General features: G+C 43.2%; 1 protein-coding gene across 4 annotated transcripts; it reads left to right on the plus strand.

The window, feature by feature from the left end:
• Positions 1-1,340: 1,340 nt before the first annotated feature.
• Positions 1,341-17,166, plus strand: pabpn1 (poly(A) binding protein, nuclear 1). 4 transcript variants are annotated; one of them, XM_033997292.3, is made up of 8 exons: positions 1,341-2,033; positions 3,452-3,560; positions 6,241-6,305; positions 7,729-7,835; positions 9,376-9,463; positions 10,639-10,790; positions 15,239-15,262; positions 16,512-17,166. In XM_033997292.3, the coding sequence occupies exons 1-8, from the start codon at positions 1,899-1,901 to the stop codon at positions 16,714-16,716; spliced, it is 885 nt and encodes a 294-aa protein (XP_033853183.2). In that variant the 5' UTR covers positions 1,341-1,898; the 3' UTR covers positions 16,717-17,166. The 4 variants fall into 4 exon arrangements, with proteins under 4 accessions (XP_033853183.2, XP_033853182.2, XP_033853184.2 ...); XM_033997291.3 differs by having other exon boundaries at positions 1,348-2,033; positions 6,238-6,305; XM_033997293.3 differs by lacking the exon at positions 15,239-15,262 and having other exon boundaries at positions 1,358-2,033; positions 6,238-6,305.
• The last annotated feature ends 411 nt before the right edge of the window (positions 17,167-17,577 follow it).

Consider the following 17,577-nt stretch of genomic DNA (forward strand, 5'->3'; position numbering starts at 1 on the left):
GAGGAGGAGAGGAGGAGGGGGGAGGGACGGAGGGAGGAGGAGGGACGGAGGAGAGGAGGAGAGGAGTTGAGGAGGAGGGGGGAGGAGAGGAGGAGGGGGGAGGGGAGGAGGAGGAGGGGAGGAGGGACGGAGGAGAGGAGGAGAGGAGGAGGGGGGAGGAGAGGAGGAGGGGGGAGGGGAGGAGGAGGGGAGGAGGGGGGAGGGACGGAGGGAGGAGGGGAGGAGGAGGGGGGGAGGAGAGGAGGAGGAGGGGAGGAGGGGAGGAGGAGAGGAGGAGAGGAGGAGGGGGGGAGGAGAGGAGGAGGGGGGAGGGGAGGAGGAGGGGAGGAGGGGAGGAGGGGGGAGGGACGGAGGGAGGAGGGGAGGAGGAGGGGGGGAGGAGAGGAGGAGGGGGGAGGGGAGGAGGAGGGGAGGAGGGGAGGAGGGACGGAGGGAGGGAGGGGAGGAGGGAAGAGGGAGGGAGGGGAGGAGGGAAGGGGAGAAGGGGGAGGGACACAATACACGATATTTTAACGATATCTCCAACGCATGTATTATTTACACTGCACTTGCTTGACCAGTGTGGTCCAGTGGTTAAAATCCAGGGCTTGTAACCAGAAGGTCCCGGGTTCAAATCCCCCCTCTCTCTCTCACTGACTGACTCACTATGACCCTGAGCAAGTCGCTTCACCTCCTTGTACTCCGTCCTGCGGATGAGATGTTAAATCAGTGTCCGATTGCAAGTGACTCTGCATATAATGCACAGTTCACACCTGTGTAAAGCACTTTGTGCTGGTGGTCCACTATGAAACTCTTTAAATACTGTGGAGGCTATAATATTGTGATTTTTTTTTTTTAATATTATGAACTAAACGTATACCTTTATCCCGTGTTATTACTATTTGTAAAAAAAAAAACTATGGAAAATGCTAAAATTTCACAATAACTCCTTGGAACCCGTAAAGCTGCTTGCAAATTTCTTGCATATTCCGTGTTATTTTAATGTTTCAGATACAAACGAAAGACTTTCTTTCGAACTTTCATTATTTTAAGAATTTTACCCCAAAAACACAGTTAAAAAAAAACCCCACAAAATTGATGCGAGAATGTGTGTGACAAAGGTTTTGACCAATCAATGTGAAGGGTGGGATCGATTACACGCTCCTGGTTGGACGGAGACGCTTGATGGGGCGTGTTTCATTACCGCACTTGACCAATAGAAGAGCGTACAAAACTGAAACGAGAGGGGCGGGTATGACTCGGGCACAAGAACTGATGCTGTAGGATTGGCCAACGCCGGATGATTGGCGCGGCGTGTTGACCTATCATCATAGAAAAAGAACCCACAATTGGCGGGGTGATTTCGCTTGAAAGAATTACCCATTGACCAATGAGGAGGCGGCATGAAGGGTGAAGGCGGGGTTGGAACTGCGGCTCGGCCAATCAGGATCAGGTCTCCGGCCGCAGTGAGGCGTAGACCCGCCTCGCGGTTCCATTTCGGTTTGAGGAGACGCGGCGCTCGAGCCCAAAGAAAGAAAATAAAAATAATAATAAAAATAAAAATAAAAAAACCTCGCAAATAAGGACAGAGCTAATCGTGGTCTTTTTTTTTTAAAAAATTATTTAAATAAAGACTACCGAATACATCTTAAACGAGATTTGAAAGTTTAACTGAGGTTTATTCGTCTTTTTTTTTTTTAAATTTTTTGGGTTACGAAACACGGTCGTTTTTTTTTTTTTTTTTTTTTTTTTTTTTTTAAATTTTTCTTTTCTTTTCTTTTTTTTAATTTTTATTTTTTTATTAAAACATTAGCGCAAGCCGCGGCCTACAAAGCGGGTTACAGTATCCCCAGAGCGCCGCGGAGAGGCACAAACAAAACAGAACCGAGTTCAAAATAGCCAAGTTTGGGTTTAAAAGTATGGCGGAGTACGGTAACGGTCTCACCGAAGAGTCAATGCTGGATTCAGACCCCGGACACCCGGAGCTTGAAGACCCAGGAGCCGGCGACGAAGACCCCGGCCTTGAGGAGGGAGAGGCCGCCATTGAAGATCCGGTAACACGTCTCCTTCTTCTTTAAAAAAAAAAAAAAACATAAAATTCTCTTGATATTTTTAAATAAAAAAATATAACGTTAACCTAAATCTACGGTGTCGGTGTCGGTGTTTGAGCCGGAATGGCGGCGGTTGCTCTGTAATGAGGCCGGCCGCCATTCTGAGACCCGCGTGTGTTTTATTTTTATAGGTTTCTTGTCCTGCATCCAATACCAAAATTAGTAACATGCTGGTCTCGGTTATTTTAAATCCTTGTAACTACCGGCAACCGACACAACATAATTTAACAAGCCGGCATTGCGATGTCTACTGAATTATATATATATATATATATAATCCTATCTCTTTCATATACCGCCACTGTTGTACGATATTATTTCTAGTTTAGTATTGTATTTGTATATATTATGCCGCAACCAGTCGATTTTATTTTTAACTAACATTTTTATTTTTTAATGCAAACCCCACCCCCACCATTTTTTTTAACACCGTGTATTTTAGCCCAGATACGACAATGGGGATAAAAATGTCATTTTTTTAAAAATAAACTAGCCTTTTGTATTAAACTTCGTTGTATTATTAAACCGAGAAAACCCGTTAAGAACTGAACTGTTTTTTATTAAAATTATGTTTTTCTGTTGGAACCCGGCATTATCTGTGTGGGTTTAGTTAATTAGTGCTCTACAGTAAAAAAAAAACCCAAAAAAAAAACACGTTATTGGCTTTGTTTTTGTGTTTTGTTCCAGTTAAGGTTTAGGGATTTTCTTTATGTGTTTATTTCAAAACATCACCGAGTTCCAGGTTCTGGGATTGGAAATAGCTTGTAATGACGTCATTCTGCGTCCGTACCGTTGAGTTTTTTTATTAACACGCTTTCAAACTGCATCTATTTGGCGGATTGTTTCAGTATTGAATCTTCTGTAGCTTTTTGTCTGAAATGTTTTTGAAGTATCTGCCAGCTTTAAGTACACCGGGGCTGGGAATCAGACTCCTATTGCACAGCAGTGTGATCCATTCCAGGTTTTACTACCAGCTTGATCAGCCCCCAGTGTGTCTAGGTAACAAGCTCAGGTGTGTCTTATTATTAAACTCCTAATGAAACCAGGACTGGATCACACTGCTGTGCAGCGGGAGTCATTTCCATCCCTTTACAGTTCATTTTTAAAATGGCACTGGTATACTGGGGAGTAACGTTACCCTAATGTCACAATACAATATGCAGATCGCGATATGATATTGCCTTACAATCTAGTGCCATGACGACGCGTTAACCTGACCTAAAATACGCCTGCAACACAGTCTTCAGGGCCACTTACGATTCCTCCCTCCCACCCTCTGCTGTGTTAGTTTGTCTGGGAGAGCCTAGTGACTGAATTCTCTCTCTCTCGCTCTCTCTGTCTCTCTCTCTCTCAATCTCCAGGAGCTGGAAGCGATCAAAGCTCGGGTTCGAGAGATGGAGGAGGAAGCAGAGAAGCTGAAGGAGCTTCAGAATGAGGTGGAGAAACAGATGAACCTCAGCCCCCCTCCAGGTGAGAAGTGTGTGTGCATGTCTCGCTGTGTGTCTGTGTGTGTGCGTGCATGTGTGCGTCTGTCTCTGTGTGTCTCGTGTGCATGTCTCGCTCTGTGTGTGTGTCTCGTGTGTGTGTGTGTGCATGTCTCGCTGTGTGTGTCTGTCTCTGTGTCTCGTGTGTGTGCGTGTCTGTGTGCATGTCTCACTCTGTGTGTGTGTGCGTCTGTCTCTGTGTGTCTCGTGTGCATGTCTCGCTCTGTGTGTGTGTCTCGTGTGTGTGTGTGTGCATGTCTCGCTGTGTGTGTCTGTCTCTGTGTGTCTCGTGTGTGTGTGTGTGTCTGTGTGCATGTCTCACTCTGTGTGTGTGTGTGTCTGTCTGTCTCTGTGTCACGTGTGTGTGCGTCTCTGTGTGTGCATGTCTCGCTGTGTGTGCGTGCATGTGTGTCTGTCTGTGTGTGTGTGTGCATGTCTCGCTCTGTGTGTGTGCGTCCATGTGTGTGTCTGTCTCTGTGTGTCTTTGTGTGCATGTCTCGCTGTGTGTGTCTTTGAGTGTGCGCGTTTCTGTGTATCGTGTGTGTGGCACAGAGAGACTGTCTTCCATAACTATCAAACACTACTGCTACATTTAGGAAGACGAAAAGGAGAGGTGATGCCTTTTATTGAACTAACTAAAAAAAAATATTAAATCAAAGCTTTTAAGTAGAAAATAGAGGTTGATGCTTCACATGAAGAAGAGACCTCTGAGGTCTTGAAAGGGTGTGCAGGGCTTGAATTTCATTTGTGTGTGCTTGGGGGGGGCTGGGGATGAATTCCATGTTATGCTACAGCCAATACGGGGGGAGGGGGGTCGGGGGGTCGGTCCAGAATTTTAGGGGGGGAGATGGCACAAGGCACTTCTGCATATATAAAAATGTAAACATTTCTTTTTATTTGCTGCATCATCATTCACACTGGTAATGCTTCAGGTAAGTAATTTGTATTGCATAGCAAGTGTTAATGTGAATGACTTTAAAGCTGCTCAACAAAGCCCCTTCACCTCTCCGCTCTTCTTTCTGTTTATCTGCACTCTCTTTGCCGTTGCCCGACGTTTCTTTTTTCGAAGCTGCGTTTGTGTGCGCTGCCGCTGCAGCGTCTCGCCGTGAAGAGGTTGTGTAACAGCGGCTCGCAAACGAGACTGTGGCATAGAGGCTGCAGACCTAAGAGCTCATTCGACCACTGTCCTTATTAAACTCCAGCCAGTTTGGCTGAAATCTCTCCGGTTTGCCTTGCACTTCGCTGGCTTGTGTTATCAGATTCTCTATCACGTTTTTTTTTCAAATACAGTATCGACCATTTAGACCGTCCCAGGGTTATTTCAGATAGCCGTTTGAATACTGAGCATCAAAAGAAACATATCGCTTATATTTAAGCATCAAAAGAAACGTCTCACTTTTATATTTGGATAAAATTCACTAGATGTGATTGAAAAACGACAAACTCTGTTTCAGAGCAGGTGCAGTGACTTTGTATCGTGCAGATTAACCATTGACATCTCGAAGATGCTGCTGAATGGTCTGTGGATCTCGGGCAGGTGTTGGGACTCTTGGTCTCCCGGTTGGTGGCGCTGTCCTTGACAGAGTGTGTCTGGTTATACCGTCTCGCCAGGTTTGAAATCGCTGGCTGTGAGCCCCCAAGACGGCGAGCCGCAGCGCGCTGCCCTAGTCCAGCCTCCAACAGGCCGATCGCACGAAGGCGCTGCTCTCTGGACAGACGTGGCATGTTGCTGTTTTTTTTTTTTTTTTTCTGTGGTTTTCTATATTGCTTTTATTCAAGCTTGCAATTCAACAGCTGAAATCGCTCCTTATCCAGCGTCCAAGCAGCTGTGTCACTAATTAGGTGATTAAGAGCTTCAGTCGCAGTCACTCAAGCGTGTCGTGGTCAAGGATGAATGATCGAGGGATGAGAAAGAAACCAAAAACATTTTGTCAATGCCCATCATTTATATACCTTATTTTTTTTGTTATAATAGTGAGAAGTTTCTTTTGATGCTTGCTATATCAGGCAAATAGCGTTTGCAATTTCCCATTCCTATTGATTTCAGTAACAAAGGCATTGATTATTATTATTATTATTATTATTATTATTATTATTATTATAATTATTATTTATTTCTTAGCAGACGCCCTTATCCAGGGCGACTTACAATTGTTACAAGATATCACATTATTTTTACATACAATAACCCATTCATACAGTTGGGTCTCCTTGTCTTCTCACCTATGGACTGATACGGCTCCTGTTTCCTCTCCTTTTCTCCTAAATTATTATTATTATTATTATTATTATTATTTGTTTATTTAGCAGACGCCTTTATCCAAGGTGACTTACAGAGACTAGGGTGTGTGAACTATGCATCAGCTGCAGAGTCACTTACAACAACGTCTCACCCAAAAGACGGAGCACAAGGAGGTGAAGTGACTTGCTCAGGGTCACACAGTGAGTCAGTGGCTGAGGTGGGATTTGAACCGGGGACCTCCTGGTTACAAGCCCTTTTCTTTAACCACTGGACCACACAGCCTCCTATGGACCACAGTGCCTCCTAAATGGTTTGATGCTTCTGTCTGGGGGAGGGAGGGAGGGCTGGGGGTGGGTGTGTTTTGTTGCAATTAAAAATACAATTGTAAGTACTTTTTTATTAAAATGTTTTTCTCTCTCAGCAGGTCCTGTGATCATGTCTTTAGAAGAGAAGATGGAGGCTGATGCCCGATCCATCTATGTAGGAAATGTGAGTGCAGAGCAAGATGCTCAGATATGTTGTGAGAAGTGTTGAATTTAAGTCAAGGGAAGTACTGTTAAAACTCTACAATGCATTAGTAAGACCTCATCTAGAATATTGTGTTCGGTTCTGGTCACCTCATTACAAAAAGGATATTGCTGCTCTAGAAAGAGTGCAAAGAAGAGCGACCAGAATTATCCCGGGTTTAAAAGGCATGTCGTATGCAGACAGGCTAAAAGAATTGAATCTATTCAGTCTTGAACAAAGAAGACTACGCGGTGATCTGATTCAAGCCTTCAAAATCCTAAAAGGTATAGACAATGTCGACCCAGGGGACTTTTTTGACCTGAAAAAAGAAACAAGGACCAGGGGTCACAAATTAGATAAAGGGGCATTCAGAACAGAAAATAGGAGGCACTTTTTTACACAGAGAATTGTGAGGGTCTGGAACCAACTCCCCAGTAATGTTGTTGAAGCTGACACCCTGGGATCCTTCAAGAAGCTGCTTGATGAGATTCTGGGATCAATAAGCTACTAACAACCAAACGAGCAAGATGGGCCGAATGGGGCCTCCTCTCGTTTGGAAACTTTCTTATGTTCTTGTATATTAAATGAACATTAATTTAGATCTTTTTATTTAACAAAGAGAAGCTGCAAAATGATATTGCATTCTATATAGAGGGTGTGCAATTCAATATGTTAACAAGGGAACATTATTCAGCAGCTTTCAGTGGACTCTATGAAGCTGAGGGAGTTCATTCTATATAGAGGGGGTGGAATTCAATATGTTAACAAGGGAACATTATTCAGCAGCTTTCATTGGACTCTATGAAGCTGAGGGAGTTCATTCTATATAGAGGGGGTGGAATTCAATATGTTAACAAGGGAACATTATTCAGCAGCTTTCATTGGACTCTATGAAGCTGAGGGAGTTCATTCTATATAGAGGGGGTGCAATTCAATATGTTAACAAGGGAACATTATTCAGCAGCTTTCATTGGACTCTATGAAGCTGAGGGAGTTCATTCTATATAGAGGGTGTGCAATTCAATATGTTAACAAGGGAACATTATTCAGCAGCTTTCATTGGACTCTGTGAAGCTGAGGGAGTTCATTCTATATAGAGGGGGTGGAATTCAATATGTTAACAAGGGAACATTATTCAGCAGCTTTCATTGGACTCTATGAAGCTGAGGGAGTTCATTCTATATAGAGGGGGTGCAATTCAATATGTTAACAAGGGAACATTATTCAGCAGCTTTCATTCCACTTCACTTGATTCTATAGGATGATGCAAATCTTTTGGCCATAGCTGTAGTTCCCCACCCCCTCCCCCTGTGTTTCCATGTACTGTGTCTGCTGTTCTCTCTCTCTCTCTCTCTCTCTCTCTCTCTCTCGCTGTAGTTTATTATTGAATCTCTCTGGGTTGCAGGTGGATTACGGGGCGACAGCAGAGGAACTGGAAGCTCATTTTCACGGCTGCGGTTCTGTGAACAGAGTCACGATCCTGTGTGACAAGTTCACAGGCCATCCTAAAGGGTAGGTCTCTTCAGTATTCACTGTGCGTCCATTTCAGAGCAATAAACATTTCTGATTTGATAACCACTGCATTAAGTATCCAGCTGACCAATTCACAGTTCATCGATGTTGTTAATGATAATCCAGAAATCCACAGTTGCTCCAGTTACCCCTGTAGACGCGGTATAGGTCACTGAAACGGCTTATAAACTAACTGCAGTATTACCTGAAACTGAAATCCATTCTTTCAGGACCAGCAGTGAAATCGAAGCGGGAATCTCCCCGACTAGCCCAACGAATTCATGTTTTGAATTCCTCTTTACTTTTTGCCCCCCTTTTTTCAGGAGAGATTTTCAGAAGTGTACTGACCTGGTTTAAAAAAAATAAATAAATAAAAACCGGTCATGAGTTGGCAGTGTGTGTTCATCGCGAAAAGTCGTGATGCTGGTGTTGCTTTGGAATTTCGATTGCTTGGACGTGAAAGTAAAAAATAAAAACCACGCTGCTGCTCCAACTCTCCCTTGCGCAGAAAGCGGACGGGTTTTGAAAGTTGCTGTGTTCGCTCTGCCTCGCACGCAGTCTTCATAAGACCTCTGTGATCCAGACCGTGGGCTTGTTATTGCCAACCTATCGCAACTCTTATTTCAAACGCACAATTTAACCCTGCATGTCTCTTCTCATTTATACATATCTGTTTAACCTGCATGAATACCGTCTTTGTTACAAACACAATCGTTTAAACTGTTGTATTGTTTATTCGTTATCATTATTATCATTGTCATTATTATTCTCTAGTCCCTAACTATTACCAGTAAAGTCTGAAAATTAGCATTACCCATCTCTTGGAAGATTACTGAACGATAACAAAACCATTGTCTCACATGTATAAATACAGCAACTTCATTAAGGGAAGCGCTTTAATCCAAATACAGCAATACACCATCATATATCAAATACACTTGTTCAACAACGTGCGTGATAAGGGGCTCCCGAGTGGCGCGTCCGGTAAAGGCACTCCGTGTGGAGTGGAGGATGCGTCCTATAGCCTGGAGGTCGCAGGTTCGAACCCAGGCTGTGTCCTTGCCGACCGGGTGTTCCTGGGGGCGGGGCACAATGGGCCGAGCGCCCCCCGGGGAGGGAGGGTTTAGGTCGGCAGGGGAATCCACGGTTGATAGGGTTGCCTGCGGGTCTGCAGTGTAGCCATTCGGATCTGTGTTGTCCCCCTGCAGTATGGTTCTGTATTGGTCCTTTAGAGTACTGTAATCTGCCACAAGTGTTATTTAATCTGTAGTATTTTGTATTTAATCATATCCTGATGTAACTATCACTGACACTGTTATCTGCTCCGTTATTGAATCGTATTTTGTCATATACTTGTACTTGCTAGAACTGAAGTCATTGTAATTTATCTTGCTCTTAATTAATACTTGTACTGTGATTCTTGAAATGTATTTTTGTTTACGAGTGTAAGTCGCCCTGGATAAGGACGTCTGCTAAGAAATAAATAATAATAATAATGATATTGGGTGCTATATTGACTGCCTGCGGTCTGTTCTGACAGGTTTGCCTACATTGAATTTTCGGACAAGGAGTCTGTCCGGACGTCCATGGCGCTTGACGAGTCCCTCTTCAGAGGACGACAGATCAAGGTGAGCGAGAAAGCAAGCCAAAAAAATATATATATATATATTTTCTGTTAACGCTGATACCCGGATCGTGTGTGAGAGTGAAGGGGGGCTGCTTATATGACGGCTTTAACGTTTTTTTTTAGGTCACAAACATTTTCAATGTTCAGTTTCAGACGTGTTTTAATACTGCGGTTGTTTGAGTATTTAGTCTTGTAGTGAGTGAGTTTGTTTGAGTATTTAGTCCTGTAGTGAGTGAGTTTGTTTGAATATTTAGTCCTGTATTAAGTGAGTTTGTTTGAATATTTAGTCCTGTAGTGTGTGTTTGAATATTTAGTCCTGTATTAAGTGAGTTTGTTTGGATATTTAGTCCTGTCGTGTGTGTTTGAATATTTAGTCCTGTAGTGTGTGTTTGAATATTTAGTCCTGTAGTGAGTGAGTTTGTTTGAGTATTTAGTCCTGTAGTGAGTGAGTTTGTCTGAGTATTTAGTCCTGTAGTGAGTGAGTTTGTTTGAATATTTAGTCCTGTAGTGAGTGTTTGAATATTTAGTCCTGTAGTGAGTGAGTTTGTTTGAATATTTAGTCCTGTAGTGAGTGTTTGAATATTTAGTCCTGTAGTGAGTGAGTTTGTTTGAGTATTTAGTCCTGTAGTGTGTGTTTGAATATTTAGTCCTGTAGTGTGTGTTTGAGTATTTAGTCCTGTAGTGAGTGAGTTTGTTTGAGTATTTAGTCCTGTAGTGTGTGTTTGAATATTTAGTCCTGTAGTGTGTGTTTGAGTATTTAGTCCTGTAGTGAGTGAGTTTGTTTGAGTATTTAGTCCTGTAGTGTGTGTTTGAATATTTAGTCCTGTAGTGTGTGTTTGAATATTTAGTCCTGTAGTGAGTGAGTTTGTTTGAGTATTTAGTCCTGTAGTGAGTGAGTTTGTTTGAATATTTAGTCCTGTAGTGAGTGTTTGAATATTTAGTCCTGTAGTGAGTGAGTTTGTTTGAGTATTTAGTCCTGTAGTGTGTGTTTGAATATTTAGTCCTGTAGTGTGTGTTTGAATATTTAGTCCTGTAGTGAGTGTTTGAATATTTAGTCCTGTAGTGAGTGAGTTTGTTTGAGTATTTAGTCCTGTAGTGTGTGTTTGAATATTTAGTCCTGTAGTGTGTGTTTGAATATTTAGTCCTGTATTAAGCGAGTGTGTTCCCGCTGTGCAGGTGGGAGCGAAGCGGACAAACCGGCCCGGAATCAGCACCACAGACCGGGGATTTCCTAGAGCTCGCTTCCGATCGCGAGGGACCTTCTCCGCGTCCCGCTCCCGCTACTACAGCGGATTCACCCCCCCCAGAGGCAGGGGCAGGGCCTTCAGGTCAGTGGAGCAAGCCTTTACAAAACGAGACGCCCACGCTGACACACGCACACCGAGACACGCACACACACACTTTTTTATACTGAGACACTCACAGACACCCCCCCCCCCCCACACTGATACGCATGCAGCTGGGTGCAGGAAATCTAACCACGAGTAGACCTGTTTTAACCCCTTGCGGTCCTATCTCGGACCTGGTCCGACATTGCAATTATTCCAATCAGGTCCATTGTCGGACCCTGTCCGACATCATCAAAAAGACGCAAAAAACAGGTTTTTAGTCGTTTTTTCTACGGAAAAAGCAGACAAAACCATTCAATGGCTGAGTGGGAGCGACAGGAGCCGAGACAAGCCGAAAAAAAAAATAGTGCATCTCATGAATAGTCATACTTGCCCCTGGCATCAGATCGGGGCGGTCATAAGTAAACAAGCTGGCTGTGACTGCATCAGCGCTCAGAGAATATCACAGACATTTGCAGAGCTTTTTTGAGATGTTATAGTAATAAAATAATGACTTTGATCGCATTATTGAGGAGTTTGGTGATAAAACGAGTGATCCGGAGATGATCGATCGGTATGTACTATTATTATTATTATTATTTATTTCTTAGCATATGTGAAAGCGATAGCGAGCGAAAGGGTGGGGCGGGGCTGGAGATACCTAGCGAGTGCTTTGTTGATATGCAGGGCCTTTTAAACCCGTTTGACTGTGAAAAAAAAATACTTTTAAACAGCGCGTCTAAAATTAATTTCGCGTGTGAAAATAAATTGGACCTGAGACGTGCTGAATAAATGGACTGCAAAGGGTTAAGAGCAGTTGTCACAAAGCAGTGCAAAGACAGTTCTAACGTCAATTGAATACATTTTAGGTTCCAGACACACAAATGAAAACAAAGCATTTGTATGTGCTTTTTTACAATTTTTTTTTTTTTTATAATCCTAAAATAAACGCAAAACTGTTTTTGAGCTGGATTTCCTGCACACCTAATCTCACGGTGTTAGAATGAACCTGCAGATGTTATTGAGACTGGGACACTATTGTTGTGTTAAGGTTTTTCTTTCTGGGATTTTGTTGCATGTCCAAAGCTGATGGTGCTGTCAGTTTTATTGTATTGGTCAGAAAACTCTCCTGTCCTGTTCCTGAGTCCCAAATTGCATCGGTTTTAAAATTTTAAATTAACGGGTTAAAAAGGTTGGCCCTTTTTTAAAATCACAGCGATATTTGAAATCCTCAAATGTGCTTTGTTTTCTTCTTATTTATGAATTTGTCCTTTTATCCAAGGCGATGTTACAGGGCAGTACAGGGTTACAATTTTCCTTTAAGAAGAAATGTGCTCTTCTGCCGCTGTTTATGAACTTGAAAGCACCAGCGCCCCCTGCAGTTTACCACAAGTAACTTCACCCAAGCGGGTTGCTGTCTAGTGATGCCTGTTTTCCAGTGTTATGTTTCAACGGGTGTTCCTAGGGGGCGGAGCACTATTGGTCGAGCGCCGCCCGGATAGGGAGGGCTTAGGTTCTGCAGTGGGAGCCATTCAGATCTGTGTTGCTCTCCGGCACTTTAGGTCTGGTGTCTTCGCTGTGCGAAAAAAATAATGGCTTGGCAGGAACACGTTTCGGAGGACGCGTGTGTCAGCCTCCGTTAACCCCCCCCCCCCCCAGCCCCCCCCCCCCCCCCCCCAAAAAAAAGTGGCAACTAATTGGCCAGGCAGTAATCTTGCAAACGCAACAAGTCTGCGCTTTCAATCCCTCGTCCCGTTCTTGAAGCTCCTAAAAGTGGTCTGTGGGTTTATTTTATTTGATAGAGGCGCAATGCTATGCAAAAAACCTGCTGTTCAAATGCTCTTCTCCTTTACAGTTAGTGTGACTGTGTATCCTGAGAGATTGCTTCCTCATCGCAGTGTGCGCTGTTCTCTCTGTGTTTGTGTAGGGGGTTGTGTGTGCACATAGTGTAACACAAGAGAGTCCTTGTATAGCTGCTTTAAAAGAGTGTTATGCTGTACTGAGACCTTATGCTACTCTAACCTGCAGTGCAGTGGGACCTAATGGGTTACACTGCCACCAGATGCATTGGTTGAAATAGGTTGAGTAGGATGAATTGCAGTGTGTGTGCCAATTGCTCGTGTCACATGTTCGCTGGTCCCGCATGCACCCAGCGAGCGTGTGAACTTGCGTGTGCCGAACATGCATGTGGAAACGATAAGGGGATTCCTGTGGTCTGCTCTGAGATCCAGCCGGGTTCAAGCGCTCAGGGAGTGGCTGTGAAGCATGTTTTTAATACGATCAGTCAGGGGTGCCGTCTTTCTGTCAAACACACGCACAGGGCAGCAGAAACCAGGAGCGTTCCCTGTTGTACAAGTCGGTCTAAGACAGGGTTTTGTCTTATACTCTTAATCCAGACTGGGGGGTAATTCCTTGTTTTTACTGGAAGATTCTGCCTCCTGTGGCAGGCGCGGTATGTTTTTAGATGGCATCTGGGATACAAAGGAATATTTGTTTGAATGAAACCTCCCAAATGTGTTAAGGATGTGTGTGTTTTTTTTTTTTGTTTGTTTTTTTTAAATGTTCAGTAGAAGAAAATGGTTCATAGAAAGAGATCTGTTGAGCAGTGTAACCGGCCTGTCTGGCTGCAGAGTTTTGTTTGCTGTAGTTTTTGGGGTTTTTTTTAAAGTTTGGATTCCAGCAGTTTGTTTAGGATTAGTTTGGTGCTGAAGCAGCTGAGCCATAGAAAGTCAGCAGGGTGTGAACGGGCAGGGCAAGGCCGGTAGCTTTGTTTTCAGGTTGGTAGAAATCTGAATGTGGGTGGAAGATGGTAATGTGCCATGGAGGGAATCGGGCAGCACAATCGCAGCAGCAGAGAGGCTTCTTTCAAACTGGAGCACCACACACACTGATTTCTCTCTTCTCTCTCTCTCTCTCTCTCTCTCTCTCACACAGTACACGCATCTACAGCTCTGGACAAATGATTTGCATCAACCTAGAATTTTAGGATTGAGACACATCCCTCGTTATATCGCCCCTCGCTATCCTGCAGATTCGGATATATCGCGGTCCTGGAGTTGGCTCCCCAGTTATACAGTCTAACTGCGCATGCCTTAGCTGCAATATACATAGGCAGTTTCATTTAGAATTACTGTTTGTTTTATTTCGTACTGCACATCACAAATTTAAATACAAAACAATTAAAACAAGGCATTAATATCGTACTGTTATCATACAAACGCACTGCACAATAACACAAAGCAAATGAAATATCTCCTTGCTGAAGCGGTTTTTATTTTAGCCAGCGAGGTGTTCACTTGTGGCAGCAATGCACTAGCAAAAGCCACAGGGCAGTGACGTCAGCTCCCTAGCAACAAGCCTCCTGTGTTGGGAATGGATTCTTTCAATGCAGCGGGTTTGTGCATTTTAAGAAATGAGAGGAAGACTCCTGAAATTTAATTGGAGTCAAGTTGAGAAGCAATTACCCTCCGCTGTACGAATTAAAAAGGTGTGCTGCTTTTTATATAAACAGTTAGAGAAAGTGGGTTGCATAGAGGATTTATATTGGGCCCTGATGCCCCCGTTTTTAAAATACAGTATTTGTTAGCCTATTTTTCTTTTCTATGTGTTTCTCGCTGTCGCAGCCCTCGATATATAGCAGATTTGTACTGGACCCTGGCACCCACGATACAGCGAGTGGGTGGTGTGTGTGTAATAAATATAAATAAATTAGATCTTTTGTTTAACATCATATAATCAAAGAAATTACAAAATGATATCGCGTAAAGTCTACCGGAAGCCATCATAGCAGTCCAGTAGTATTTCATGTTAGATTTTCGAAATTTCACATTTGTCAGTTTTTCGTATGTGGGGGAAAACTACAAAGTGGTGTGTAATTCAGTGTGTTAACATAACATTATTCAGCAGGTTTCATTTGACTAATGCAACGCGAATTCATTCAATAGGGTGATGCAAAACTTTTGGCCAGAGCTGTACATGCTCATACAGCACCCACTCGTGTCATCTAAGACTCGGCGCTAATGCAGCTAACTTGCACAGTGACTGACTTGTTTGTTTAATTAATTTTTTTAATCGCTCACCTCCAACACACACATGCAGACTGTGTACCGTTTTAAACCGTTCTCTTATCCCCAGATCCCTGTGGCATTTGAGTGAGTTTAGGTTGTAACAGTTTTGTTTTTAATTAAATAGCACACACTTTGATATTTCTCTCCCATGTTACAATTTAAACTCACTCACACACATATCTTTATTCACCAACCGTATGATTTAATTAATCTAAACACACATTCTTTTGGTTTTATTGAAATCCAAACACATTTTATACATTGATTTTACACTTTTTCTTGATCGCCAACATTAAATTGAATCGCACAACACTAAATTTTAATTACATTAATTAATGCTACAACCTAAACTCACTCTGTTTCTCTCTCTCTCTTTTCTAGGGGCCGTGGGAGAACATCATCCTGGTATTCCCCTTACTAATTATCTCCCCCCCACCCTACCATAATCCCCCAAAAAAGAGAGAAAGAAAACACAAAAAACAGACAGTTTAAAAAGAAAAAAAAAAAAAAAAGAAAAAAATGGAAAAAGGAAGAAAACTGGAAGACTAAAAAAAGAAAAGAAAAAAAAATCTTCCTCCTTTATCACCCGGACAGGACAGACAGACAGACAGACAGACAGACAGACAGGACAGGCCAAGCAAGTGTGGGGGAGTCAGTGTTCAAATGATTTATAATGTTCTTCTGTTTTGAGTTGTGCTCCCTGTTGCTAGCAGGCACATGCGCACACGTGTGTGTGTGTGCTGTGTGCGCGCGTGTGCATGTACGTGTACACGCGTGTTTGTGCGCCGGTGGACAGCCCCAGCAGTGGGTAAGGTGTTTTTTCTGGGGGGGGGGGGGGGGGCAGGGATTATAAAGTTATACAGTATTTCTTCGCCTCGCTCTCTTGATTGTGATGATAGCGTGGATACACAAAGCAATCTCTACTTGACAAAAGACATGTGTCTTTTTGCAGTCGGAGTTGTTTTATATACTATGTTTCCCTGAATGGCCAACATGTATATATTTTTTAAAATCTACCCTCTTTCTGGCTTCTGACTCCCCACCCCCCACCCCCCCCCCTCATTTCACTTTCCGATTTGACTAACGTCTCCCATTTTCAGTCGAACAGCTTCCCTTTTTCTTGCCTCTATCCTTTTTCTCAACTCTTACTCACTTTTTTTTTTTAAAGACTGTGTGATTAACCTTTTTTTTTTTTTTTTTTTTAAGAGTTAAAATGTTCAAGTTTCACAACTGCAAATTGTTTCATTTATGAAAAGAGGTTTGTCGGCAGTCTTTAAAGGTGTGAAATGGACCCTCGCTTTCCTACCCCTTTTTAAGCCCCTCCTCCTTTTCTTGGTAGGCAGCATCACTGGGTTTCTTGGTAACAGCTTGCATGCAAAAAGCCTCACTGTGTGTGTGGTGGAAGCAATCGTACCAGGCAACCAGTTACATGTAACTGTATGTGTATGGAGTGGATGGGCTTTACTTTCAGCAACCCCCCCCCCCCACCCAGCTTCACACCCTCACCCCACCCCTTGTATATTACACTACCTCTCGTTTGCAGGTTTACCCCCTCAACCCTTCTCTTGTACTGTGACCTCCAGCCTTTGCTTTTCTCGACTCTTGTCTTCCCTCCCCCTGTCCCTGTATATTAGATCACTTCTTCTCGTTGCAGGTATCAGGACCAGTGGAGACTGAGCACCCCTCCTCCTCCTGTGGCTGTAGCGCCCCCTACAGTGTCAGCGGTGTCTCTCTCTCTCTCCAACCCCGCCATGCACCACCACACTCACCCCATGCTGTCTGTGTGGGGGTGCGGGGGAGGGGGGCAGGGCGATCACAGGCCCGCGCCAGGGGGGCTGTATTATAACAACAAGCGCTGAGCTGAACTCCACCCAGAGTTATATATATATATATACAAGTATAGAGCCAGCCAGATAGCTGCTGCTGTTTTAATAAGAGAGCGAGACACAGACAGACAGACAGACAGAGATAAAAAAAGGGTGTTATTATAGCGCAACTGCCCTGCTTGTCAGCCCCCATTTGACAGTGGGGCCTGAGGAGTGACTTGGCACGCTTTTAAAAAAAAAAAAAAAAAAAAAAAAAAAAAAAAAGCTATTTAATATTAAAGAAAGAATTGGGAGGGGTTGAAGGGTGAAAAAAGGGTGTTTTGTGGGGTAAAAAAAAAAAAGGTGGGGTATTGAAGGGGGGTGGGGTTAAAAAAAAAAAAAGAAAAAAGACCTGGTTTTTGTTTTGGGTGTTTTTTTTTTTTTTTAATAAATAAAAAAAGATTCTGTAATTTAGAAAAAAAATAAAAAAAAATTGTTACATGAGTTCTTGTTCTCCTTTGTTTTTTTTTTGGGGGGGGAGGGGGGTCAAACTCGGCTCCTGGAGGGCCGCAGTGTCTTCTGGTTTTCGTTCTGCCCCGAGCTCTCAATTACTTAATTGGTCTAATGATTTGATTAGTTGGACAAATTTAACACTTCTCTCCAGGTCTCAAAATGTTTTATAGGTCATGTACCTTGATTAAAGTGCTATTTTTTTTAATTAACTGGAAAAGACCTTGACAAATATGTCCAAGTGAACAAATTAGAGCAATTGTTTGGAAAGGTGTATTGCAGATCAAGTCATTTGGTGGAAGGTTAAATTTACAATACTTGTGGCTATCTGCCTAAGTGTGGTCCTCCCTGAGACTACTTGAGTTGTGTTAAACGTTCTGGCTGCCTCACTGGGGGACAGGTTCT

The sequence above is a fragment of the Acipenser ruthenus genome, chromosome 54 (assembly GCF_902713425.1).
Source record: "Acipenser ruthenus chromosome 54, fAciRut3.2 maternal haplotype, whole genome shotgun sequence".
NCBI classification, from domain to species: Eukaryota; Metazoa; Chordata; class Actinopteri; order Acipenseriformes; family Acipenseridae; genus Acipenser; species Acipenser ruthenus.